The sequence below is a fragment of the Callionymus lyra genome, chromosome 1 (genome assembly GCF_982586985.1).
Source record: "Callionymus lyra chromosome 1, fCalLyr1.hap1.1, whole genome shotgun sequence".
Classification (NCBI taxonomy): Eukaryota; Metazoa; Chordata; class Actinopteri; order Syngnathiformes; family Callionymidae; genus Callionymus; species Callionymus lyra.
In genome coordinates this window covers 42,767,736-42,795,676 of record NC_141818.1, presented here as the reverse complement: position 1 = coordinate 42,795,676, position 27,941 = coordinate 42,767,736, and the positions used below count along the sequence as shown (strand labels likewise).

At 42.9% G+C, this 27,941-nt stretch overlaps 1 protein-coding gene across 3 annotated transcripts; it reads left to right on the top strand.

Moving 5' to 3' along the window:
• Positions 1–438: 438 nt before the first annotated feature.
• crebbpa (CREB binding lysine acetyltransferase a) lies at positions 439–27,656 on the top strand. Of its 3 annotated transcripts, none has more exons than XM_087808353.1 (31): positions 439–1,665; positions 6,103–6,818; positions 11,419–11,595; positions 11,678–11,930; positions 12,517–12,630; positions 13,391–13,639; positions 13,730–13,799; positions 13,882–14,019; positions 14,106–14,223; positions 14,298–14,469; positions 14,632–14,694; positions 14,897–15,018; positions 15,700–15,906; positions 16,064–16,354; positions 16,618–16,791; positions 17,309–17,480; positions 18,264–18,382; positions 18,453–18,692; positions 18,809–18,897; positions 19,620–19,700; positions 19,803–19,859; positions 20,286–20,363; positions 20,436–20,503; positions 20,579–20,729; positions 21,733–21,879; positions 21,964–22,077; positions 22,138–22,303; positions 22,386–22,553; positions 22,632–22,793; positions 23,088–23,369; positions 24,329–27,656. In XM_087808353.1, exons 1-31 carry the CDS (start codon positions 1,578–1,580, stop codon positions 26,543–26,545), a joined length of 7,263 nt encoding a protein of 2,420 aa, XP_087664479.1. In that variant the 5' UTR covers positions 439–1,577; the 3' UTR covers positions 26,546–27,656. The 3 variants fall into 3 exon arrangements, with proteins under 3 accessions (XP_087664479.1, XP_087664471.1, XP_087664486.1); XM_087808345.1 differs by having other exon boundaries at positions 11,675–11,930; XM_087808360.1 differs by lacking the exon at positions 16,064–16,354 and having other exon boundaries at positions 440–1,665; positions 11,675–11,930.
• Positions 27,657–27,941: the final 285 nt, after the last annotated feature.

Below are 27,941 nucleotides of genomic sequence, written 5' to 3'. Positions count from 1 at the left end.
CCTTGAGTCTAGTATTTTTCATAAAGCCATTTATAGAAAATGTTTTTTTATTTTTTTTTTACAAATAATAAAATATGCTTTTTTTTCAGATACAGAAACAAAAACAACTCTTTAGACCCAGAGTTACTGTCTCCTGTTTATTATACACTTTAAATATTTACTATTTTTTAAAATTAACCTTTCATCAAATGTAATTATTTGTATTGTTTATTGTTATAAATCGTTATTATGAGAATATAATGATGATAATGAAATTTAGTTTTGCGTCTACACTTCTGGCAGCAAAACCATTGAAGTAAAAAAAAAACGAATTTAGTAAATACGATTAAAAGAAGTAAATTAATTAATTGCAAATTTGATCGTTTTCATGATTTTCTTTATTGATTCGCAAGTTTAATCTCACAACTACTGAAATATCCTGAATGTTGACGCTGAAAGAGTAAATATAAAAATATCAACGGATGAATTCCCAGGTATAGGCTCGACTTTCAATAGTATTTTCTAATGTACAACTTCATCCTCCACGTTTTAAATATTCTCAGTGTAATATTTTAATTTTTAACAATCGTAAAATCCACTGTTTAAAACTCGTATTACTTTATAAATAGATTGAATTTTAGAATTGGAAAAAAAAAGAAAGAAACGTGTAAATCGATTGACTCGCGGCGCTCTGGCGCCCCCGGCGGCGAGCGCGGGCACTGTTCTCACGCAGGGCGTATGGCGCGGCCCCTCCCCCTCCGCAGCCGATCTGGAAAAGAAAAAAAACTTTTTGTATTGAAGGAATCAACAGCCGCCATCTTGTTGTTGCTCGGAATTAGGATTTCGATACAAGGCTTATTTTAACGTCCAAAGCCAGCAGCCTCCCCGTGGCACGCGCCTGCCCCGACACCCCACAGCAACAACGAACCCCCATAACGTCGCCCTTGGAGAATATTTTGTGCAAGCTAAAAAAAAAACAAAAAAAACGGGGGTTCGGGTCGTCGGTTCGTCGCACGGACGGAGCTCCGTCACGTCTGGTCTCCCCCTCTTCAAGAGTGCGACGTTTTTCCCCCGGAGCGAGTATCGAGCCCTGCGGACGCCAGAGGATCCTCCTCCTCGTCGAAGCCTTTTTCGAAGGAAGAACCGCCGTTTTTGTCTGCAGTCATTTTTTTTATGGAGCTTCGCGCTAATTTTGCATGAAGACATTTGACGTCACCCAAAATGTGTACTTTGATCTAGAAATAAATAGTTCCCCTCCCCCGGGATGCGGCGAGCCACCTCGTTTTGAAAAAAAAAACGTCCTCGGAAGTTTTTCATGGGGAATATTTCACCTCGGGACGTCGAATGAAAGAATGTGGGTGTCGGGTGTTGGATTATCATGGGGTGAGTGGCGGTGGCGAAGCGGGGCGCTATTGCATCTCTTTTGAACCGCTCGACGCTAACGCTAGCTAGTTAGCCTAGCTGGTAGCATCGCATCCTAGCGTGCTAATGTGCTAGTTTTTCGAGGTGCTCCTCCGGGTTGGACGGAACCAGAACCCTGACACACACACACACACACGTTTTTATCTCTTTCCAACACTCGGAAAAAGATAAGTACTATGGCTGAGAACCTGCTGGACGTCGGACCTCCCAACTCCAAGCGGCCGAAGCTGAATTCACCTGCCCTGTCAACGTCGGATGGACCAGGTAAAGGCCTCGACAAACGGCTGCACGTTTTAAATGCACATTCACTTGTTTTGATGCACTTTAATCGTGAGATTGAATCTTTATTATCATTTCGCTGGAATGTCAAGTTCAAACATCGCGATGCACGTTAGCTAGTGAGACCAGATCCCCCTCAAAACAAGTCACTACTACGTGGAGTTATTTGTATTTTTTTACGCGCTTCTAACTCGGTTTAATGCATATTCTGAATTATCTTTTCTGACATCAGCCCTCTTGGAAAAAGAATAATAATGATACTTTAATTTACCTGAAGCGTTTACCTGAAAAACGTTGATCTCAACTACATCATGTTCTGCACAAGTTGTGTATAAATATTCAATACTTATCTTTCTTCTAGTCCAACACTGCTTGCAACAAGTGAAGTGTTACACTCTTAAAATAAAATATCGGGTGTCAATAATGTAGGAACATAAATGTCTAAACAAAAAGAGAAAAAAACAAGAGGCAGCCTCAAATATTAGTCCTGAAATTATCAGTATTAGAAACGTATTACCAGCTACAACATAGGTATTTTTTGTGGTGTTGTTAACGAATAAAATAAACAAGATAACACACTAAACAGCAATAGAAAAACAGAACCAAGCGCCAAGGCAGCCATTCTATTGCACCTAATGTATCTTCTAATAACTAATGTAACATATAAATGTGGCCTCAACATTTAATCAAAAATAAAAAGAGAGGTATTTTGTAACTTGAGTGTCATCTTTTCGTATAACCCCTGAACAGTTCTGTGCTTTGATGTGTTGATATGGTCTTGCAGAGGCTATAAGAACAATCTTAAGATGCATAATGCAGTATAAAAAGCAATTGCAATTTATTGTGCATATATCGTGTAACAAGAAGAAATGCCTTTACCAAATAAAGAAGAGCACTCGAAGTCTGCTACTGCAGCTGCAACACATTAAGGTCTTTATAATAACCACATAAAATTACATTATAAAGTGCCGGGTTTGAACCTGCGTGCTACTCTTCACCTATAGTGCTATCCAAGATGGTGACGAGACGGAAGAAGTCATAAGGGGGTACGGTACATCTTTTTCAACTTTAGTGTAATCTTTTTTTGGAATTCTTGCACAGTACAGCTGTTCTGTGCTTTAATGGGTTGATATGATCCTGCAAAGGCTATAAGAACAATCTTATAATGCAAAATGCATTAAAAAAATCCATTATATCATTGGTGCGTAAAGTCGTGTAGCCAGAAAAAAAATGCCTTTATTAAATAAAAGGAAAGCTGGGGAAGTCTACTACTGCAGCCGCAACACAATAAGGTCTCTATAATAACCACATAAAATTAGAAAGTTAAGTGTGTGTGTGTTTCAAATCTGCTAAACTGGTATCCTCTTTCCAAGATGTACATACATACTGTGAAGCTCACTGTTAAGTTATACTTAAAGCCACTAGTTACTATTAAAACAAGTTGAAATTTGCATCTGTAGCACTAGCCACGATAGTTGGAAGCTGTATATATATATAATTTTAAAATAACATTGATAGAAAATGTATAGCTGTCACAATTTGCATCATACATTATAAGTTAACCGTTTAACTGATTTAAAGAATATTTAAACCGTTAAATAAGTCTCTTAAATGATAATAATATAACCTTGTATATATAATATAACTTCTAATTATTGCAATGATGTGAAGTCCAAACATAAAATATCCATCTTCGGTGGATAAAAAACGTTTCTTTTGTTCTTTTATGGATTCTGAAATCAAGCTAAAGTTCATATTCTTTCATCGGCTTTAAATCTGTCATTATTTAAGTACACATGTGCTGCCCTTTCTTGAAATCGTTTTTTGATGGTTTAAAACATTTAACAACAATCAAGATCGTTTCCTGTAAAACCAATTTAGTTTGATTTGACCAAATCCGATGTTTTCGCAAACATCTGTGTTCCAACTGTTCAACATATTTGTTTTTTTTAAGGGTTGACACTAGTATTCTTCAGATGTTATCAATTCAGACTCCTCTTACTGATGCTAGTTCTTCAAGGACCCAACATTTTTCATATATATTCTCTTAGTGAGTACATTTTAGTATATACTTTAAAAGTCTGGCGTCCATGTCAATTTAGCAATCGTGAGTCTGGAGTATGTTGTGCTCTATCCATGTTCATACCTCAAATTTCTACATCTGAATTGGTAATTCATCAAATCTTAATCGATGATCACGATGAAACAAGTCTGTCTGTGGGCGTCAATTCAAAATTCAGCCTCTGCTTCAATTATAACCAAGAACTTTCTCTACGATTAGTTTAACAAATGTCTTTAAACTGCTTAGTTTCCCTTGAACACGTTGGTCTCCTTTACATAAATGTTGTGTGGCGCTTACTGCCTGAATCCCGTCACACAAGGAGCGTTTCCAGTAGCATCGTCTCTGGTTCCGCTGTTTTCACCGCCTTAACAACGTCAACAATGTGCAGTATTTCATGCACTATCGGCATTTAAAGGAAACATTAAAACAGCAAAGGAGGGTGTTTTTCTTATTGACTCATGTCTCATGAGCTGGCCCTTTATTTCATCGTTCCTTTTTTCTTTTTCTTTAATGAAGATCGTCGTTCAACTTGACAACATATTGCTCCCTCTGCCGATAAAGACCTTTGCAATTCAAAGTCTGCTTTAAAAAATTGCGGCAACTCCTACTATAACGGCAACCGTCGTCGTCTTTTCCTTTGGGCTGCTCCCTTCAGGGGTCGCCACAGCGAATCAACCTCCATCTATGTATCCTCCTCTCCAACACCAACCAACTTCATGTACTCTTTCACTACCATCCACCTAAACTAAACCTTCTCTTGGTACAACTGTGTCCTTCTACCTCCTAGAGACGCGCCGAACCGACCCAATACAGTTTCATTTAGCCGGTTACATTTGTGTCTAATAAATAAGCTTCAGAAAAAGTATCAAGAGACATGACTTGTGTAAAAGAAAATATCCGTTAATAAAGTGTTATTTAAGTAATATTAAAGTAAATAAACATGTTTCTGATCCTCCATGTCTCCTATGCTGCTTAGTTTTATGTTTTGTTTTGTGTATGTCATGGTTGTCAAACGTATCTGAACTTGAACGTATCTGAACTCAAAGTATCGACACTAAAAATGTGTTATCCGTTTACATTTTCAAAAGTATCAATACCACCATCAACTTTATCACCAGCTAAACCCAAGGTATGCATTGCCCCCACAGTCACCATTTTTTCCCGAGGTCTTCCCCCAGGTATTGTCCTCTGTAAACCACATGTGGCTCACGCCAGACAAACCATTGCTCAGCAATTTTGACCTGTTGCCAGTGGGGTTGAACAGGTTGTGTGAATGTGTCTGGTTTGAGAAATGCAGTGTGTGCTCGGTCTGTCTGAACGAACTGCTGCGTCCTTAAAGCCGTCTTGTAGCAGCTTGTTTGAAAGGAGTTGCTTAAGGAAACGAGCAAGGGAAGATGGATGCCCCCTTCATCCTCCTAACAAGCTTCCTTACATGAAACACCTGCTTGCCTTATGCCCGGGACAGTTGGCGGGCTACTGCGGCACTTTTGGAAGCCAGTGTTTATTCAAGGAAGCCAGAAGGGCCAAGTACCCTCATTAAAGTCAGGATTCTGTCTGAATCTTAATGAAAATGTACTGCCCAGGACTCGTGATGCGTCTAGTTTACTTTGTCGGACCCTTGTTAAGCAAATAAACAAGTGGTGGAACATTGATGAACTCATGAAATATAAACAATATTGGCTGATTATTAGGGGGTTTCAACATCTACACGGATAACGAATCCTAACGGTTTAGGAAAAAGTTTTTTTTTTCTCCCGCGCGTTTATTTTACACTAATATTTTCATGCCTGCCGATAAAGGGAAGTGGGTGGCATGAATAAGGTTTTGAGACGGTGTTATAAAAACAAATCACAATTAGATCAAAATGGTAGGAAAATGATATAGTATTAATGAGACAAAATAAAATAATTTTAATTTTAGGGTTGGGTGTAATAAGAAACTTGATGGTAAAGTGGAAGTCTCTAGAATGTTGGAAGAATAAACATATTTATTTTTAAATTGAATGTTTGGTGATAGTTTTTATGGTTTGCTTATGGTTAGAAAACTTTGAAGAGACTGCAAGAGTTTCATATTAAACATAAGACCAAACCTGAGGCATGCAGTTAAACTATGCATAACAGCTGATGAAGAAAGTTTCTAATGGCTAACTTGTCATTTTTTGCATTTATTTATTTAGCGTTGCCTTTTTCATTATATCATGTGGCCCCTTTAGAATTGGATAGTCTTAAATTTCTTGATGGATGTTTTGATATTGAGTTACATTTTTTTTTTATTTCCAAGAAGGCTTTTGTTGAACAATGTTTAAAAGTTATAATCCTGTTGATACAATGTAGTAACTATTGTTCTTTTGCCTCTTTTAGACTTGGGCTCTCTGGCGTGGGACGATTTGGAGAATGATCTACCCGATGAGTTGATTCCCAATGGAGGAGACCTAGGCCTGATGGGCGGAATGCCTTCAAACGGAGGCCCTGCTCCAGGTGCTGGTGGGCCCGGCGGTACCCCAGCAGGACTCGGTAGTGCTGGTGCCACCGTCGTCCCAGATGCTGCTGCTAAACACAAGCAACTCTCTGAGCTGCTAAGAACGGGTAGCACTTCAAGTATTCTGGGGTCAGGTAGTCCTCAGCCTGGAAGTATGGGCCCCCAGCTAGGAACACCGTTGGGGAAGAGTCCACTTGGCCAGGGCTCCCCTAACAGTCACCCGTCCCCACAGACTCAGAAGGCAGGAAAACAGACAGGAGTAGCAGGGCAGAACAACAACTCGGCAACTATAAGCTTGAACACAACAGGTTTCAACCAGTCCATGTTGAACAACAACCAAGGTCACGCTGCACTACTGGGTCAAGGAGGCCAGGCCCAACCTGGACAAGTGATGAATGGGGGTCTTGGGCCTGGAGCCGGACGAGGACGAGGAGCAGGGGTTGTTGGAATGCAATACCAGGGCCAGTCATTGCCGGGGGCTGCCACAGGGACTGGAGGAACTGGGAGTACATTGGTGGAGACCCTCAACCCAGCAGGGCAGCAGATGGGTGCTCACAATGCACTCAACTCGGTGCAGCAAGCGGGGACAATAAACAAGGTAAGTCGTAAAAAAAAGGTGTCATGTTTTGTCTGGATGAAACTTTCGTCCAAAATGTAAAAGAATGTGGTTGTAGTTTTAATCAACCCTAGGTTTGTTTGTGTATTATGTCTCTGCTTAAAGTAGCTTCACACTACCTTCGTGTTATCTGACTCATCTTTATATGTATTTGTATTTATACAGACTGAGAGCAGAAGTCGGCACCTGTGAGCAAAAGTATGGTTTCATGTCTAGAAAGAGTACTACAGATGCAGTATTTTCTTTAAGAATGTTGGTGAAAAAATGCAGAGAGGGTCAAAGGGAGCTGCATTGTGCCTTTGTAGATCTGGAAGAAGCCTATGACAGGGTGCCACAGGAACTGTGGTACTTTATGAGGAAGTCTGGAGTGGCAGAGAAGTATGTTAGACTGGATCAGGACATGTATGCCAACTGTGAGACAGCGGTGAGGTGTGACAGAGTTCAAGGTGGGACTACATCAGGGTTAGGCTCAGAGTCCCTTGTGTGCAGTGGTGATGGACGGATGAGGTTATACATGATGTTTGCAGATGACATTGTGATCTGTGGTGTGAGCAGAGACCAGGTGGAGAAGCTTGAGGGCTGAAGATCTGCTCTAGAAAGGGGAGGAATGAAGATTAGTCGCAGTAAGACGGAGTATATGTGTGTGAATGAGAGGAACCCAAGTGGAACCATGAGGCGAGTGGAGATAAAGAAGGTGGAGGATTTTAAGTATTTAGGGTCAACAGTCGAGAGCAGTGGAGATTGTGGAAAAGTGGTGAAGAAAAGTGTTCAAGCTGGGTGGAGAAAAGTGTCACGTGTGATAAAAGAGTATCAGCCAGAATGAAAGGAAAGATATACAAGACAGTGGTGAGAGCAGCCATGCTGTATGGTCTAGAGCACGGGTCGCCAACCTTTTTTACACAATGGACCGGTTTAATGTCAGACAAGATTTTGTTATTGGTACAAAAACATGTACCGTATTTTCCGGACTATAAGTCGCAGTTTTTTTCATAGTTTGGCCGGGGGTGCGACTTGTACTCTGGTGCGACTTCTGGTGAAATGATTAACACATTATTACCGGTATATCATTTCACATGTAATTTTCACACTAAACCGCAAAAGGGCGCTCTAGACCTGTGTTGATAATTTCGACGTAGAAGAGGAAGCGTCGCATCTTCTACCTCCGGAGTTAGCGGAGCTGTTTAAAGGTGACACCGAGGATGAAGATTTCATTGGATTTGAGTTATTTGGAGTTACACGGATGGTTTGGTAAACTTCTTAGCATGTTATTCATGCTATAGTTATCTGAATAACTCTTAATATTTTATGTTAACATACCAGGCACATACTCAGTTGTGTCATGTAACATACCGTACAATTATTCAGCCTGTTGTTGCCTCAATTCTATTTTTATTTTAAATTGCCTTTCAAGATGACATGTCTGTTCTTGGTGTTGGATTTTATCAAATAAATTTCCCCCAAAAATGCGACTTATACTCCAGTGTGCGACTTGTATATGTTTTTTCCTTCTTTATTATGCATTTTATGGCTGGTGCGATTGTACTCCGGAGCGACTTATAGTCCGGAAAATACGTTAAAAACATTCAATATAAATGTGAAATATGTTGTAAAAGGTGTCCTTCAATGGCACAATTGAAGTTATTTTCACCAATCAAAACGTTTTTTTTAAAGACGTTAGCGTTTAAACCGTGTGACGACACCACGTAGGAAGTTGACTAAAATAGTGGGCTGGAAAATGTCGTTGCGACTGGAGCAGGGCGATGCAGCGTGCGGCAGATAAATACAAAAATGTATATGACCAGTGTAAAACTGTTTATTGTATGTTCAATATAACAACAATACACCTGATCCCACTGTGAACTGTTTTACAACTTTATTTACAGTGTACTCGTCACATCACACCAAAAACAAAACAGAAAGTAACATCCACTCTGTTGTCTATATCATGCTCTTCCGCATGCTCTCTGGTCGCTATGGTAACGTGTAAACGTACCATAAAAAAATAAAAATGATACAGGTAAAATACAGACGCACCATGAAACGAGTTTAAAGTGCATGGCATGTTTTACTCACCATAACACCGCTAACTTTTCTAAATAAAACGGCGCAACTCGGATAATCAAAAAATGCACCGATTATGCAAATGTTTTATCCTTTTTTTTGCGGCCCGGTGGTTGGGGACCCCTGGTCTAGAGACGGTGGCACTGGGGAAAAGGCAGAAAGCAGAGCTGGAGGTAGCAGAGATGAAGATGTTGAGGTTCTCTTTGAGAGTGACGAAGATGGATAGGATCAGGAATGAGTCAATCAGAGGAACAGCACATGTTGGATGTTTTGGAGATAAGGTCCGAGAGGCCAGAATGAGATGGTTTGGTCATGTACAGAGGAGAGATGGTGAGTATATTGGTAGAAGGATACTGGGGTTGGAACTGCCAAACAGGAGGTCTAGAAGAAGACCAAAGAGAAGGTTTATGGATGTAGTGAAAGAGGACATGAAGTTGGTTGGTGTGAAAGAGGGATCGAGGGAACAGGGTAAGATGGAGGTTGATTCGCTGTGGTGACCCCCGCAGGGAGCAGTCGAAATGAAAAGAAGATTTGTACAGTTGTCTCTCGCCATACTATGGTTCACCTTGTGGAGCTGAGCTTCTGGGCAAATCTTTTTCCCGCAAACATTACTGCATATTTAATTCTACTGTATGAAGGCTCAGTTAGTAACGGCAAAGCTTCTTGTGATTGTTTACATTTTTACAAACGGGTATTTTATTTAAACATAAGATAAACTCCAACACGATGGCGTAACTTACTTGGAGGAACTAATTGTAACACCTACCGTACTTGAGGACAATTCCAATGATTTCTTTCTATGCGGCTGATTGCTCGCTACAATACTGTATTTAAATCCAACGTTGTTGCCATGTCAAAAATCCTCGACTACTGTGATCGTTTGGCTTTATTGAAGCAGCTCTGGTCACCGAAATCCAAAGGTCTGTTTAGAGGAACGTCACGAAGTGTTAATTGAAACAAGTGACAAATAATTGGTCACTACTTCACGTTTTTCATTTCATTTAATGCAGGGCGTTTTCAGAACACATCCCTCGATAAAATTAGTGAGCGTTTTATGTTTTGACAATCTCTACCTGATCTTGAATTTCAGTGACATTGTGGAACTATTTCAACATCATTCCTGTCAAGTAGGATGCTCAGCCGACCATGTCTGTTCTCGGAGTGGTGCGATGACATGGTTGTTGGCAGTCGGGAAGTGTGAGTCGCATGTTTGTGTGCAGGCTCACTCAACTGTGTTGAATGGCAGCCAGAGTCTAGCCTTTTTTTTCTGCTCTATCAGTGTCAATTGCCTGGGGGGGGGTCCAGTCTAGCCAGACATGATGCTACCAATCAGTACTACAGATGGATTGTAGTAGTGCTGTGTAAATGTATGGATTATCCGACACTGATGTTTGTTTTGTTCATATTTAGTGTGGTTAGACTTCCATGTTTACCGAAGGATATGTCACTCCCAGTGGATTAAATTCATAGAATGTCAGGTTATTTGCCAAAGACAATGATGACGTAACAAAAACCTGCACCCACTGCTGCCCTTTGTGGAACGCTTTGCCCATCCCTGGTTTAGACTTAAGTTGGTAATTGTAATAAAAAGTATTTGACGGGTACATTGTCATTAGTTTAGCCGGTTCCATATGTACACGTGTGTCTGTCATCTCTGCTTTACTGGGTCTAGAAAAAATGTATACATGTATATATATATTTTTCCCTTCTTTCTATCTCAAAACTTTTTTGATATACAGCAGCTTCGTATCGATTAATAACAAAAACATTTTGGCATTTATATTTTATTTCCATCATAGAATATGCACAGATTCTTCTCTGTACGTTATTGTTTTGTTCAGCACGTAGTTGCCAAAGTACGTTGTTTTTTAGTGCACCATAAAGGGGTGTGTATTTGCAAAGAATCTTGCAATACGATTTGTATCACAAAACAAGGGCAACAATATAATGTAAGAAACCCTAGTATGTATGTAGTAAATATCAAAGGATTTAAGCAAATTAAAGTCTTGTTTTGACCAAAGCTTGGTATGTAAAATAATATATATATAATAAACACTGTATATAAAGTTTTTAATTGAATTCCATGGAAAGCCAATTATGTTATGATACATTTTGTCAGTGTTTTTTGTCTAATTGTAGTTCCCCTACAGTCTGATGAAATCCTTGAGGACTAGCTTTATAACCAGGAAATCCCTGTTTGAATGATGAAGTGTGGAGACCACAGATAAGGGTTGAACCTTGTGAAAAGGGTCCAACAGAGTTCTAAAGAAGACAAGATAAACACTAGTATCCTAGTTCTAAAACAACTTGTTGTTGTTGTTGTATGCCTACAGAATGTTACTTTTATATTTGTTGAACATAATTTGCTTCTTGTGATCATACAAGGCTGATTCCATTTCTACCTTGTTTGGATCTTCTATAAAGATGTACACTTCTTCTTCAATGTGGTCACTTCGAGCTGCACTCAACCGTAAATATATTTATTTGGAAGGTTATTTCATTTTATGATCATCTTTTTCAGATAACTTTGGGCAATGGGACCTCTTTTGGGACCCAGTCATATGGACAAGGGGCTACAGGGCCCGGTCAGCAGCTGAACTCTCAACAGCAGCTCCAGAATAAAGCTGCTCTCGCCAACAGTTTACCACCCTTTCCCAACGAGCTCAAAGGTGCAGCTGTAGCCAGCGTGCCAAGCATGGTCAGTTCTTGTAGTGCCCGTGAACGTCTTCTTTCTCATCAACCTCCCGCCCTGATCCTGTTCTGCTCGCCCCCCACAGCAGCAGCCACAGCAAGCGGCTATGTTGCCTCTGGCGAGCGGTGGAGGCGTGGCGGTGCCTTCAGCAGGTCCGACTGCCGACCCGGAAAAACGGAAGCTCATCCAGCAGCAGCTGGTCCTGCTGCTGCACGCCCACAAGTGCCAGCGACGGGAGCAGGCCAACGGGGAGGTGAGGGCCTGTGCCCTGCCCCACTGCCGTACCATGAAGAACGTCCTTAATCACATGACCCACTGCCAGGCTGGCAAGTCCTGCCAAGGTAAGTGTTGTGTAACACACTTGTTCATTGGGGGTTTAAAATTTTACATCAGTGGTATCAAACTCAACTGGCCAGAGGGTTTTCTAGTAGAGACCTTGTCTCTCTGGGGGTGGGGGGTCTTTAACAAATCTTGTTTACATTTTCGTGTGGTTTTCTCATGGATTTGGGATTTGTGTCTTTAATTCTTTAATTTCTCTTTAATTTTATGTTGTTTTATAAATCTGCTTCAATATTTACATATTCAATACATGTAATGTATAATGTATGTCATAGATCTCTACTGGATTTATGTTTATTTCTGTGTTTTTTTCCCCATAATCAAGTCAATGTACATTTAACTGGAATGTATTGCAAGCATGTAAAACACAATTTATTGATTAAAGTGGAGCATTAAATCCAAACTGCGTGTTGAATAATTTTGCATTTAAAATAAAATGAACTTTGAATTGTACCTTTCTAATGCTGACTTATAGTGTAGTTGCGTGTTGCTTCCGAGAGAATTGTCCAGTAAAAAAGCTGAATAGATTTGTAGAAATAAGCACAACTGGCCCAATAATATCGAGATCTGCACCTCCTTTGTTTTCAGTGGCTCACTGTGCATCATCCAGGCAAATCATCTCCCACTGGAAAAACTGCACTAGACACGACTGTCCTGTCTGCTTGCCACTGAAGAACGCCAGTGACAAGCGCACTCAGCAACGTAAGTAAAGATCTCCCTCTGCTGCAGCACTAGCAGGTCCCTTCACCATCTTAATAGCCAATCTAAATCGTTAGGTTTGATTTTCAACGAATAATCAATTTTCTGCAATCAAGTCAGTGATGATTTCATGTTGTGAATGCTTCAAGAAAAGCTCTAGATCAGGGCTAGGGATAGTTCACCGTAAATTCAATCTTTACAAATTTTCTACTCGCCCTCATGTTGACTAAGGGTTGGGATTATTTTCAGCGTAATCCTTCCTTTTTAGAGGTAAAGACAACACTTTTTGTTGATTTTAATGTAGTGACTGGAGCTTAATTGTCTTCATCTTGGTTAAAAAAGCCACCAAATACCTCCATACTGCTTCTGTAATGTCCAACTTGTATTAAAGCCCTAAGATTATCCACGATAGTGTTCGAGATGTATAAGAGAGTGAGTCTGTTGGGCTTGTAAGATGAGATGTGAGGATATATAACTGTAATTCATCAAGAGAAAAATGAAAGAGAAGGCAAGGGATTACAGAAATGTAATTCTTACACCTAAGAATTATTTTTACTGTCTCTTTAAATCTTTTTCACTGATGGTCCTCAACAGATGGTCAAGTTTTCTTTTTTAACCCCCTTGTCTTCCTCTATATTTAAAAATATTTTTAGTGTCCTCTAGACAAATTATTGTATTTTGTCATTTGAGTTATAATCACTTATTGACAATTTATATATTTCTTTCATCATTTTCATTTATTCTTCCTCTCTTCTCCTCACAGCCATGCTGGGTTCTCCTAATGCCGGCCTCCCCAACCCCATGTCTTCAGTGGGTGTGGGCCAACCGAGTACCCCTTCCATCAGTACCTCAACCACCATCGATCCAAGTTCCATGCAGAGAGCCTACGCTGCGCTGGGGTTGCCCTACGGCAGCCAAGCCACGGGGCAGACCCCACAGGCTCCTGGCCCGGGACAGACTGCAGGTGCCCAGCAACCGCTTTCACAGCAGATGAGACCCATTAATGCACTTGGTAAAGTCAACATGTTGACTTCAGTCTGTGATCAGAAGTGAGCTGTGAATTCAAATCTTGACAGTAGGTTTTTGAAACTTGTGTTTACAGGAAATCAAATGGCTCTCAGTGGTGCGACGATGGGCGCAGACTCACTCCCCAACGTGTTGAAGTCTGGCAGGCATGTGATCTTCTTACAGTCTCCTCGGTTCTAGGTTGGGTTTGCATTTAAACCTAAGCAATTTTTCTCATTTCGACTTTAGTCAGCTGCTCTCAGATGGCTCCTCTGTGGGCTCCATGGGCAACCTTCCTACAGCGTCGCCCATCTCTGGAAATGGCAACAGGAAAGCATGGCATGAACATGTGACTCAGGACCTGCGTAACCACCTAGTGCACAAACTGTGAGTTTCCTTTATAGGAAAGATTTCCTCTGAGAAGTTGCCACTATCTCTAAGAGGTCTAATGCTTGTTTGTCTTCTTGAAACAGAGTACAAGCCATATTTCCCACCCCTGATCCAGCTGCGTTGAAGGATAGGAGGATGGAGAACCTGGTGGCATACGCCCGAAAGGTGGAGGGCGACATGTATGAATCAGCAAACAGTCGAGTATGTTTATCACCACTTTTATTTGTTCTGTCCCTCTAGGACAAGCCATTTTAATATTTCTCCCTCACATCTAGGATGAGTACTATCACTTTCTGGCGGAAAAGATCTATAAGATCCAAAAAGAGTTGGAAGAGAAGCGGCGTTCAAGGCTGCAGAAGCAGATCATCAACCAGGCACCGTTGACCAACCAGGGGACTCAGCAGCCTGGTCTTCCTCCGGCGAACGCCTTGGGTCCCAGGCCGCAGAGTGAGTGATGTTTGAGTCGCAAGTTTTCTATTACATCTCAACGAAGAAATAATTACAAGTGGATTGAAATCCAACAGTTTTGACGATTCCTACTGATTAATGTTGATGAGAGATGTGATCCCTGTGATGTTTCTAATCATTTGTTTGTTTTGAACGGTCTAGATGGACCCGTCTCTCTACCAAACATGCCAAATCAGATCATGAACCGAATGCAGGTCTCACAAGGTTGGTTCTGTGATGCTGCTCAGATACTGATCACGAAAATATTACTTTTTAATTTTCACATCTATATACAAAAATGTTTTTATCCTGAACATATTCATTACTTTTAGTAGAGTGAACTATAAACTTAATATACGCTATATTTTTTATTAACAACGAACAATTTACAATACATCATGTAAAATGATTTTCATCTTATCAACAGGAGTCAACCAGTTCAACCACTTGGCTCTGCCTAACGCCCAGTTGCCCCAGACCCCCATGGGAGCCCGCGCCGCCTCACCCATGAACCATCCACAGCAGATGAACATGAGCACTGTGCCAGCGGTGAGGGTTGACATTAAGATGAACTAGGGCTGCACCGATGGATTTATCGAACATGAGCATTTTTAACGTCATTCTGATCGGCTGATCAAATGCTGTTTATACTCGCGCACAATATTTTTTTTATTACTCCTTTGTTTCTATACGCGAGAGATGACGAGATACTTGGCTTCAAGTCACCCACAAGATTTGAGCACATCCTTGATGTTAAGTCAGCATTTCTTTCTCTTGACAAGCGGTCTAGCATCATTTTGCAGTTCTCTCTTCCTAGGTATTGCAAAAAATCATGCCAGAATTAAACAAGTGATGAGTAAAGTTCACATTGTGGCTTTTATCTTTTCATTGTTCATTGAAAATGGAAGTTATCTGCACAGTTTAAGTTATTATAACCCTTTTCCTTTAAAAATTGCAATTGATTCAATACAGTGTTGTTCAGTACTTTTGTGTTTATTGAAATGAGCACAAGCCACTTTTTTATTGGACTCAAAAGTCGAGTAACCGCATTGAAAAGTAGTCAATCGGTGGACTTGTATCAATCAACTATAAACTTATGTATTTAATGGCTCAAAGAAATGTGTCACATGCTGTGTATGTTATTACAAATGTTTTTTAAAGCTTTATTTCCTGCATGGCTTTTGGTTTCCAAATGTCTAAAGCATGGTGTCCATCTTCCTGGCTTTCCAGATGGGACTGTCGCCCTCAAGAATGCCCCAAGCCCAGGGTATGATTGGCGGTCACAGCGGCAGCAACATGGTCGGCCAGACAGCCAGCCAAGGACAGTTCATGGCTCAGACGCAGTTTGCTCCGGGGTCTGCTGTGGCCTCTGCTACAGGACCTCTGAACGTCACTTTAGGCATAAATCAACCCCCCGCACAGGCTGCCGTTACCCAGGTAAGATCACGCGTGGTTCGGCTTCTACGACTCGCCCGATCTCACCTGTTACTAATTGAGTTAGATTTGTGTCGTTCTAAACCCCGGGGTCTGTGTTCGACCGGACGACTCGGTCTGCTTGTGCGCGTCTCCACCTTCCTTGTGTTCTTTCCCGCAGCAACAACAGAGCGCTAACCTCCCCATCAATGCAATTGGCCCTCAGCTAGCCTCCTCCCAAACCCCATTGCACTCCACACCACCACCACCACCACCACCCGCCGCCTCCACGGCCGGGGGGGCCACTAACCCGCCACACCTCCAGTCGTCCAGTCGCAGCGCCACCCCTACCCTCACTGGCCCCGCCCCAGCACAGGTCGCCACCCCTACCTGCCCCGTTCAGCCCCAAACCCCAGCGGAGCTCCCTGCAGCAGCACAGACGCAGCCCCCGCCCCAGCCCCCGACCACACCGGTGAGACTGAGCCCCACGCATGCCCTCCACTGTGTCCTCTGCAGAGGAACCGTTTCTGTTATGCCACCTTGTCCCACCATCTTCACCTCACTGTCCTTTTAACCATAACCATAATGCGTAGCTACTTCCATAACCCCAGGCAACAACATCAGCATGAGGAGCAGTGGTTTCCGCACATGGTCGTCGCTTATGCATGACTCGCCTCCTTCTGTGGCTTTATATTCCTAATCCCTCATCTCTCTTTCTCTGAACTTCCATTACAGCTTTCTCAAACAGGGGCCAGTCTGGACAACAGAGTTCCCACGCCGTCTTCAGCAGCCAGTGCCGACTTGCATTTACAGCATGTTGGATCCGACCTCCCCGTCACGGAGGTCAAAAAAGAGCCACGTCATGATCAACCGGAGGCCGCTGGTGGCAAAGTTGAACCTAAAATGGAGGTGGGTTTTCGTCATGAGAGGTGCTGGAAACTTGTGGCCTTTAAAATTGATAAAAATTGCAATGGATTTGTCTTGAATAATGACGACTAAAACGGCTGTTCTATCTACTTCATGCATGCTTCGCCCTCTACAGGCTGTTGCTATGTGTTGCTTTGGGAGCAAACATTTGTAGAACCACGGTTGCAACTGTTACCTGCCTCAGGTGTTTTATGTGCAAAAAACTCAAGACTCTGATTGTTCTTGAGGTACAACTAAATATTATTGTGTTAATACAACATTAACATAAATTTGAGTTGAGTCCTGTGGCTTCGTCGTCACACACTGACATTGAGATTCTTGTTTATTACTAAGTAATATTTCACATGTTCATACGTCCTGATTCTAAATCGATGATGGTCATTCGATTAGGTCCATTTATCTATTTATTTTAATACCGTGCCCTAATTGTATCACAGATTATCTGCAGCTAGCGTTCAGAAATGTTGTCTTTCTCAATATGCAAATTTGTTGTTTTAAGACTGAAGAAACATCTACAAGTTCGTTAATCAAGAAGGAGGAAGTGGAGGAAAAACAGGAGCCCATGGAAGTGGAGGTGAAAAAGATTGAAGTGAAGATGGAAACCAAAGAAGAAGAAGGAAGAGCCAATAGCACAAGCGCCACCTCATCACCCCCCCAGTCCCGGAGGAAAAGTAAGTAGAAAGGAGCTCACACACGTCATTCAGAGATGGGTTGCTGCCACAAACTGACTCGTGATGAAGAGGAACATGGAAGAGCAGCGAACTGGTGACAACCACATGCAGAAACTGCACCAGGACAGACGACTACTCTGGTCAATGAAGCTTTAGCTGAAGTTCCCGCTTTACCCAGGGATTATTACAAGATACATAATTGTGCGTATTTATGCCATGTAGTTTAGTTTTAAATATTTGATTGTTCCTTTAGCATGCTTGCATTGAATTAAGAGTGCTAGCGTAGTTGATATCCACAGATTCTGAAAAATGACACTACTTGCTGTTAAGGGCTAAAAAGAAGCCCAAAAACATTGGACTTGTAAATCCAATGTCTGGATGTTCAAAATCTGTAACTTGATATGTACAGTATTTGAGCTAAAGAGCTCTAGTTCAGTTTAAAATCTATTAATAAGGGAATAGTTGGTGCACAATATGACCAAAGCAAATCAGAGCAATTCGGCACTCGCGAGACGATAACCAAGCTGACTCAAGTGACCTTTACACGTGTAGATTGGAGTATTTTTTGTAAAAATACTTGAGTCAAAGAGCAAATGACACTGTACGAGGATACAGAAAGCACATATTTAGCCTAAAAGAGTCACTGAAAAGAAACATTAATTGATCTACTGAGTTCAAATTGGAATTTTGTAGTCACCATTGTACAAATAATCATTGGAAATGTTATCCATGTAAACAAAACAATGTTGCTTATTGTTGACTTTTAAACTTTTTTTCCCCCAGTTTTTAAACCAGAAGAGTTGCGTCAGGCTCTGATGCCAACTTTAGAATCGCTCTACAGGCAAGATCCTGAGTCGCTCCCCTTCAGGCAGCCAGTTGATCCCACGCTCCTGTGTATCCCGGTGAGTCGACACTAATCCACGCTGCACCCCGATTTCATACTAACTTGGAGGTTTGTTTGTCTCTTCGCAGGACTATTTTGACATCGTCAAAAACCCAATCGATTTGTCCACAATCAAACGCAAACTGGACACGGGCCAGTACCAGGAGCCGTGGCAGTACGTTGATGACGTCTGGCTGATGTTCAACAATGCTTGGCTGTACAACCGGAAAACATCCAGAGTCTACAAGTTTTGCTCGAAATTGGCAGAGGTGTTCGAATCGGAGATCGACCCTGTCATGCAGGGCCTGGGCTACTGCTGCGGTCGGAAGGTAAAGATCCTGATTCAAGCCATGAAAGTGACTTGTTGTTTCCATATTTGTTTGTCACTTAAGCAATGTTTTTATCATGTTGTTTGACCTTCGTTCTTCTTTCTCATCCTTTGCAGTATGAATTTTCCCCACAAACCCTCTGTTGCTATGGCAAGCAACTCTGTACCATTCCCACAGGAGGCACATACTACAGCTATCAAAACAGGTACTGATCTACAACTCAGTAATAAATGCCGTTACCTATGAGCAGAGCCGACTCCTCCATTTTCGGCCTCATCAAAAAGTTGAGCCAAATGCAAAGAACTGCCCAAACTAGGTCTGTTTTCTAGTAAAGTAATGAACCCAGTTAAGAGATTCTTGTCATCATGCAATAACAGTTGGACATAATTGAAGTGCTGGAGTGAATAAACTATAGCGACGAGATGTAAACACTCGCCGACTGTTAAAGTTAGATGGTTTTCCCCTGAAAAAGAGTGACTTCTAATACTTCGTTAGGACAATTATTATATGTCAGAAACAAGGTGTGAAAGGAGGACTAATGCCTGCAAAAATACTTTCATTTTAAGCTACTTGTTCTTTGCTCCCTGATGCCCTCCTCAGTATGACTCGTGCAACTGCAGTTGTCATTATTAACACTATGCAACTTGAGTTTATTGTCAAAAGGTGTCTGCTACTTCTTATATATACATATTTTATTGTTGTGTTTTAAATGTTTTATGTATGTAACCTATATATGGTGACCTTGAGTGTCAAGAAAGGCGCCTTTAAATAAAATGTATTATTATTACTGGTAGCAACACGGAAAGACGTAAAATGATGAAACCACAAATTGTTTTAAAAAGAAAACTTATCTCTGAATTGTTGATTATTTGCAAAGATAGTCTGACACATGGTTTGGACAGATTCTTAAAGTGTTTTGTTTTGCAGGTACCATTTCTGTGAGAAGTGCTTCAATGAGATTCAGGGCGACAGTGTGACGTTGGGAGAAGATCCGGCTCAACCACAGACGTAAGTGAAATGGAGTCTAGATTTCGTTAAGTTTCATTCTATTCCGTGTCGGGTTTTCTCCTCCTCACTCTTTGTTGTTTTTTTTTTTAAACTTCCTGACAGGATGATCTCAAAAGATCAGTTTGAAAGGAAAAAGAACGACGTGCTGGACCCTGAACCGTAAGTCGTTGAGTCCTTTAAACTTGTTCCCGTCAAAGCTGTTTTCCTTTATTTCCGCTGCATCAAAAGTTACTTTTTTTCCCACTACATCTGGAATTGCTTTTAGTGCATACTTTCACTCGAGTTTTCAGATGAATCACTTGGTTTCAGTTAATCTCTCATCTCATTTAGCAACACAACCTGCTTAGAGGGCCAAAATGTTTTAGCACTTTCAGTCACGGGTCGAACTTATTTCACACCTTCAAACTGTCTTTAACAGGGAATATCAAATTTCCAGATGCATGTTCCTTATCTGTAACCTCTTCAGAGCTCACCACATTAACATGCACATTTATCTACTTTGATTTTCAGCCAACTTGTGGGCCACATGAAATGAATTGGCTTAAAGATTGATATCTATATATTGAGAATTCTACTCTTCTACAGGTTTGTTGAATGTAAAGATTGCGGGCGAAAGATGCACCAGATATGCGTGTTGCACTACGATGTCATCTGGCCGTCTGGGTGAGAACGCCGTCTCTGTCACGTAACAAAATGACGTTTAAGTCGTATTCACTCTGACTTCTCCACGCTCAGATTCATCTGTGACAATTGTTTGAAGAAAAGTGCAAAAGTGCGGAAGGACAACAAATTTTCTGCAAAAAGTAGGTCAACGTGACGTTTACGATGCAAACATGGACGTCTTTGGTTTTGACCGCGACGTATTTGTTGTGCTGTAGGATTGCAGACAACCCGACTGGGAATGTATATTGAGGACCGTGTGAATAAATACTTGAAGAGACAGAACCACCCAGAGTCCGGAGAAGTCTTTGTGCGGGTGGTGGCCAGCTCGGATAAAACGGTTGAAGTCAAACCGGGCATGAAAGCCAGGTGGGAGAAAAACACAAATGTGGTTATTGAAGCGAATATTTGTATATGTGTGCTTCCTTACATTTCACAAACTACACACTAAGTCCTAGGGCTGTAGCGAATCACTAATGTCACGATACGATCGCTTTTATTAAACTGACTTTTAGTAATATCTTGTGATCGTTCTTTTTTAGTTGAATGAATAGAACTGTTGCCAAAATATGTCCGAACATCAGCTTTAAAGGCTGCTAGGGTCCACAGTATCCTCTCATCCTCAGTCATCGCCGGCATCTTCCATTGTTCCTTTAGCTGCGGGGACTTAATGACTGCTGCCATATATCAACAGAAAATGTGCAAACACTTTATTGAATATAAATAAACTCAAAAAGATCTTTGATTACATCACAGTGAAATAAAAAGTGATAGTGCTTTCGATATGGTGAAAGAAGTACTACCACAATTTGACACTTGTCTGTGTCTGTAAAAAAAATGCATAAAGGCGCTATATAAATAGAGATTATTATTATTATATTGGCAAATCAATTGCTTGCTAATACACGGTTGTTAAAATTTCATCTGGATTCTGGAAGTAACAAATTGTATAATATATAATTTAGTGTGTTTGCATGTTAGGTGTTATCTATTTAGGTATTGAAATGTTTTTCTGTGGAATGAACGAGGGGTCCTCGGAGATGGTCATGGTAGGATTATAGATGTTTATATTATGCCAGATGCGTTTGTACCTTAGAGTAACTTCGGGGTTTGGGGAATAAAAAGAATGAAGTCAGACTAGAATACTTATAAATGACTTGCTAATATGCTGATAATACACATGTTTATGTTTTGTTTATTTCTCAACCTTGTATAAACTGAACATCTATAAGAAAAGACAGTAGAGAAAGACAAAAAAAGAAAGGTTTTCCCTTTATTTATGCCAATTGTCTGATTTCCTGTTTGTTGATTTCAATGCCGTTTCAAAGCATGAGCTTCTGAAAGTGACTGTTTATTTTCCCTGGTCCGTCAGGTTTGTGGACACTGGTGAAATGCCAGAAACCTTCCCCTATAGAACCAAAGCACTTTTCGCCTTTGAGGAGATTGACGGCGTAGACGTGTGTTTCTTTGGCATGCACGTGCAGGAGTACGGATCCGAGAGCCCTCTCCCCAACACGAGGTCTGCATATTTGAAGTTTTATCCGGAGTCGCGTGACACTTGACATGTTAAGACGTGATTTAATAAATGAAACTTTCTCCACAGGCGCGTCTACATATCGTACCTTGACAGTATTCACTTCTTCCGACCCCGTGTTCTAAGAACAGCCGTCTACCATGAGATCCTCATAGGATATCTAGAATACGTCAAGAAGCTCGGGTGAGCATGTCTTTTTTTCAATTCGTCCAGTGCCGGAGCTAATTCTTGTGTTGGCATTAGATATGCTCAAGGGCATATTTGGGCGTGTCCGCCGAGTGAAGGAGACGACTACATCTTCCACTGCCATCCTGTTGACCAGAAGATCCCTAAGCCGAAAAGGTTGCAGGAGTGGTACAGGAAGATGCTCGACAAGGCCTTCGCCGAAAGAATCCTCCACGATTATAAGGTAATGAGAACATTTTATTTGATTAAAAAGTTATTAAATTTCAAGCATCACAGAGTTGATGTACATATCATTTCTCCCTCAGGACATCTTCAAACAGGCAACAGAGGACCGGTTAACCAGCGCCAATGAGCTTCCCTATTTTGAGGGAGACTTTTGGCCCAACGTGCTGGAGGAGAGCATCAGGGAGCTGGAGCAGGAGGAGGAGGAACGGAAGAAGGAGGAGAATACGGCAGCTTGTGAACCTCCCGAGGTTTGCTACTATATCTTTAAATGCTTTGTTTTTTTATACACCTTTTAAAGTCTAAAAGTCCTCATTCGTCTCCTTCAGGGCACACCCGGTGACAGCAAAAATGCGAAAAAGAAGAACAATAAAAAGACGAATAAAAACAAAAGCAGCACCAGCCGAGCCAACAAGAAGAAGCCTGGAATGCCGAATGTGGCAAATGACCTTTCTCAGAAGCTCTACTCAAGCATGGAGAAGCACAAAGAGGTTTGATCCTCTTTCGTTTCTCGGTCACACGCCTTTTTATTTTATTGTTGTCTTTTTGCGACGGAGAAGAAATGGCTCGTAACTCGATGCCAAATCATTTTTTGTGGTCCATCAGGCGGATTGTTCAAAGTAAATGTTAATTCGTGAGCTATAAAGATGTTATTAGATAATGAACAGAGTATTGATTCCTGCAATGTCTGACAATTGTACACGTGTTGAAAGTCTGTATAACTGTCAGAGGAAATGATAACCATTAAGACCATTTTTAACTTTGGACTCTTTGTTTTCTCAAAGGTCTTCTTTGTGATCCACCTCCACTCGGCACCCATGGCCAACACCCTGCCGCCCATCATGGACCCTGACCCTCTGCTGTCCTGCGATCTGATGGACGGCCGAGACGCCTTCCTCACGCTGGCCAGAGACAAGCACTGGGAGTTCAGCTCCCTCAGGAGATGCAAGTGGAGCAGCATGTGCATGCTGGTGGAGCTGCACAACCAAGGGCAGGACCGCTTCGTCTACACGTGCAACGAGTGCAAGCACCACGTGGAGACGCGCTGGCACTGCACCGTGTGCGAGGTATGTAGTCGCCAAACGTTAACATTGTTTTATTTCTGGTGTTACGTTTGAAAACCCGTTTATAGACCATAAACATAATAGAACATTTTTTTTATTGACCCTAAAATAATTAATAATTTCGAAATATAATAATTTGCAAACCCATCATTACATATGTTGTTCCATTCCTTGCTTCAGTAACAGTGACCTGAACAGCTCTCATAATGCTTTGCCGCCCAGCAAACACAGCTTAAATACAGCAACGTAGGCATATACTTTACCTGCAGTGTTTTAGCGACCAATCAACTGTCACTTAATGGAGAACAGTTGCATCATAGGAGTTCACCGTTTCATTCACCAGAAGTAAGGAGGATGCGCTAATTAGTGCCTCCCACTGAGTCCTGTTTTGTGTTGTTTTCTGCTTTACAAATTAATCACTTGTTTGTAACACAATAAACAATGACAAGGAGCTTTAAGGTTCCTTGACTCTTGCTCGGTACATATAAATGAATGAAAGATTTTGGGGAAAAAACAAAACGGCGAGACCTGAGTGAACCGTAATATGGCGGATTCACTGTTATTGTGCTTCTAAGCTCGGGCTCCGAGGTCTGTGGATCAGAATCTACTGATGGTTCCTGAACACGGTTCAGGACCAGAGGAGAGAAATCCTTCCAGGATGTTGCTCCTAAGCTTAGGAACGATCTTCCTCTCCCTCTGTGTTTGATGATCTACTGACTCCTTCAAGAAACATCTTAAGACGTTTTTATTTGTTCAGGCTTTTCCTTGATTTTCTGGAACTCCTGTTGTGTTATCAGTTTTATCTTGACCTTTAAAGTATATACTTTATTGAATATTGTTTTGATTGTTTAAGCGCTTTGTGACCCTGGTCTGGAAAAACGCTATACAAATAAAAATTACTTACTTACTAATGTTGAGATGTTGTTACCAAATCATTCAACTGATATCCTTTGTTTTTTCAGGACTTTGATCTTTGCATCAATTGTTATAACTCGAAGGGCCACGAGCACCACATGGTCAAGTGGGGACTCGGCCTGGACGACGACGGCAACGGCAGCGGAGAGGCTTCCAAGAGCCCGCAGGAGAGCCGGCGCCTGAGCATCCAGCGCTGCATCCAGTCGCTGGTCCACGCCTGTCAGTGTCGCAACGCCAACTGCTCGCTGCCCTCGTGCCAGAAGATGAAGCGAGTGGTGCAGCACACCAAGGGCTGCAAGCGCAAGACCAACGGCGGCTGCCCGGTGTGCAAGCAGCTCATCGCCCTGTGCTGCTACCACGCCAAGCACTGTCAGGAGAACAAGTGTCTCGTCCCCTTCTGCCTCAACATCAAGAACAAGATGCGGCAGCAGCAGCTGCAGCATCGGCTCCAGCAGGCCCAGCTCATGAGAAGGAGGATGGCCACCATGCAAGGAAGAACTATGCCGCTCCCGTCCCCACCTGCGTCCGTGACGCCCGGAACCCCCACTTCCCATGTGCAGCCCACCACCCCCCAGTCCCTTCCCAACCAGCCGCAGACCCCCAATACAACTGGCGTCATGTCTCCCGCTTTCTCCAACGCGACCCGAAACAACCAACCTCAGGCAGCAGTGTCTCAGGGTAAACCCGGGCCCCAGGCGTCCCCTCTCCACCAGCAGCAGTCGCCCATCCCGCAACCCCCTCAGCAACCGCAGCAGATTCAGCAGCAGCCGCCTCTGGCCGCTGTCAAAATGGCCCGGCACATAGAGATGATGGCACAGGCCCAACAGAGCCAGCAGACCTACCGGGTCCACACCAACGGTTTGCCCATGAACCCGCAGCAGCCCCAGCAACGAATGGCCGGACCCATGCAGGCCCCGATGCAGCTGGTCGCAGGACCCCGCGGGCCACAGGTAAGGCAGCCCGGCATGGCCCCGGGCCAGTGGCCGGGACCTGCAGGTCCGATGCAAACGACTCCGAATCCACAACCGGGCCTGGTCGCTGGACAGAACCAGGCCATGACCTTGCAGCGAGGTATGATACCAGCGGCACAGCAACAGGGCCAGAGGATGCTCATACCACAGCAGCCCGGGGCCCGTCCACAGACGCCGCAAAGACTCAGCATGATCGCACCAAATGCCCTCCAGGAGCTTCTCCGCACGCTGAAGTCCCCCAGCTCGCCCCAGCAGCAGCAACAGGTCCTTAACATCCTCAAGTCAAACCCTCAGCTTATGGCGGCGTTCATCAAACAGCGGACGGCCAAGTACCAGGCCACGCAGCCGCCGCAGCAGGCGGGTCAGCAGCCGCAGCCGGGGATGCCACAGATGCAGACGATGGCTCTGCCAGCAGGTGCTGTGCAGAGGCCTGGGATGCCTCCTCAGCAACCACAGCAGCCTGCTGCCCAGGGACTGGCTGCCTTGGGGGCTCAAGGTCAGCTGTTGAACGCGGCCAATCCCCAGATTCAAGAGCTCTATCGGCGAGAGCTGCAACTCCGCCAACAACAACAACAACAACAACAACAACAAGGAGTGATGCCTCAGACACACGCCGGCCAGTTTCCTGCTCAGGCGCAGGCTTCTGCAGCGACGTATTCCCAACACCGCATGCAGCAGCAGCAGCAGTTGGCGATGCAGGCAGGTGGCGCTCCTGCAGGCGGGCCAATGGTTCAACTCCCATCAATGACTCAGTTGGCCCAGCCGGGTCTGGGGATCGACTCGGCTCAGAATCGTCTGCACCAACGGATCCTCCAACAGCAGCAGCAGCTCCCTCAGCAGCAGCAGGCGGTTCTCAAGCAGCAAATGGGCTCCCCGGCTCAGCCCAGCCCCAGGAGCCCTCAGACCCACCTGCTGGCTGGCCAGCCGCAAGGGGGTCCCCACCTCCCGGGCCAGCCTGCGCTAGCCAGCAGTCTGGGCAACCAGGTCCGCTCCCCGGCCCCTGTACAGTCCCCCTGCCCCCCGACACAGCAGCTGCCACCACATTCCAGTCCGTCGCCACAGATCCAGACTCAGCCCTCGCCGCAGCATCCGCCGCCATCGCTCTCAGGTTCTCCCCACCCTGGACTCGGGGGCCCTCTGTCGGGGTCCTTGGAACAGGTACATTTAGGGGCACAGGAACAAAGCGCAATGCTACCGCAGCTCAACACTCCCAGCAGAGGCCTGAACAGTGACCTTGGTCTGCCGGGAGACGCTACCGGAGACACTCTGGAGAAGTTTGTGGAGGGATTGTAGCGTTTCCTCCGGGAACTGAAGACCACAATCCTGCCAGGGCTCCGGCTCTGCTTCTTCTCGTTCCTGTTTGACTCTCTTTGTTGTCGTTTGCTCTTTATAAAGTTGAGATCATCTTTTTGTACTGACGTGTAAAACTGTTTCAGATGTTGTTTAAAAAAAATATGAAAAAAAAACATTTGGTCTACGGAAAAAAAAGTCATCAGCTCATTGTTTCCTGAAACGAAATGAGTTTCTTAAACTGTGGCGGAGTTTGCAATTGAAATTTGAATCACAGATTTATATTTTTGGTTGAGACCAAATGTCTGATACTTTTGTTTTGGTTTGTTCTTGTATGCTTTCATGCCCTTTTTAAGAAAGAAAAAAAAGTGTACAAATCGATTTACTATTCATATCTCTTTATTTTGTACTGTCGGGGGGGGAAAGAATCGTACAACTCTTTTTGTGTTGATGTTTAAAAAAAAAAAAAGAAAAAAATCTGTGCGGGATTTGGGCCAGGTTGTTTTCCTCAAGTTGCCGATTTGGTGAATTGTTTGTTGTTCTCTTAAGGTGATGCGTTTAGGGTCAGAGTTCGCGCCCCCCCCCCACCTTCCGTCTCGTGTGTATGAAGAGCACTCAGTTGTATTAACTAGGAAACGGATTGCGTAGGTTGTTATCAAAGCACGCATGAAAACCACCGACACACTCACTTTGAACACAGTGTCCCGATGCGGTGAATTCTACAGAAGTGAACGACGTTGAGAAGAAAAGCTGTCATTTTTTTTCTTTTTTTTTTTTTTGGTCATACAAATGTTGTAAAGTGTAAAGAGAGCGTGAGAAAGACACCAGCTCCCAAAGCTGAGGTGGAATGACCCCCCTACGCGGGGCCCCGTCCTCCAAATTTGACACTAAGTCTTATGCTCTCCGAGGATGAAGGAGGGAACACCGAGAGATGCAGACCTTGTTCCTCTCGCAGGAAACTTGAATCGGGGATGTCCTCTTTCTCCTATTGTAAATCAAGTTATTAAGCAAAATACTATAAATATAAGAGAGAATGGAATCACTGTATAAACTGGTAAAAGACTCATTTCTTACTTATATACAATATTGTTAAATAAACTGTGCAACAGGAGAACGTGGTGCTCTGTTGACTGAGGCTCACTTTTGTTTGTTTGTCTTTACTACGCAAATATATATTTTTGAGATTTCAAACGTTGACATTTTAGCCATTTTTATTGTAAAACTAGTTTTGTCACATTTATGTATTAAGAGTTCACCTTCATTTTCAAGTTTGTGTTTCATTGCATTATTAGATCAACTTATTTGTCTTAAAAGAAACAAGAGTTAAAGATAAAAAGCAAGGTTAAGTAAAAGATTGGGAAGAGACTACGTAAAATACTACTTTTTTTTACCCAAGTAA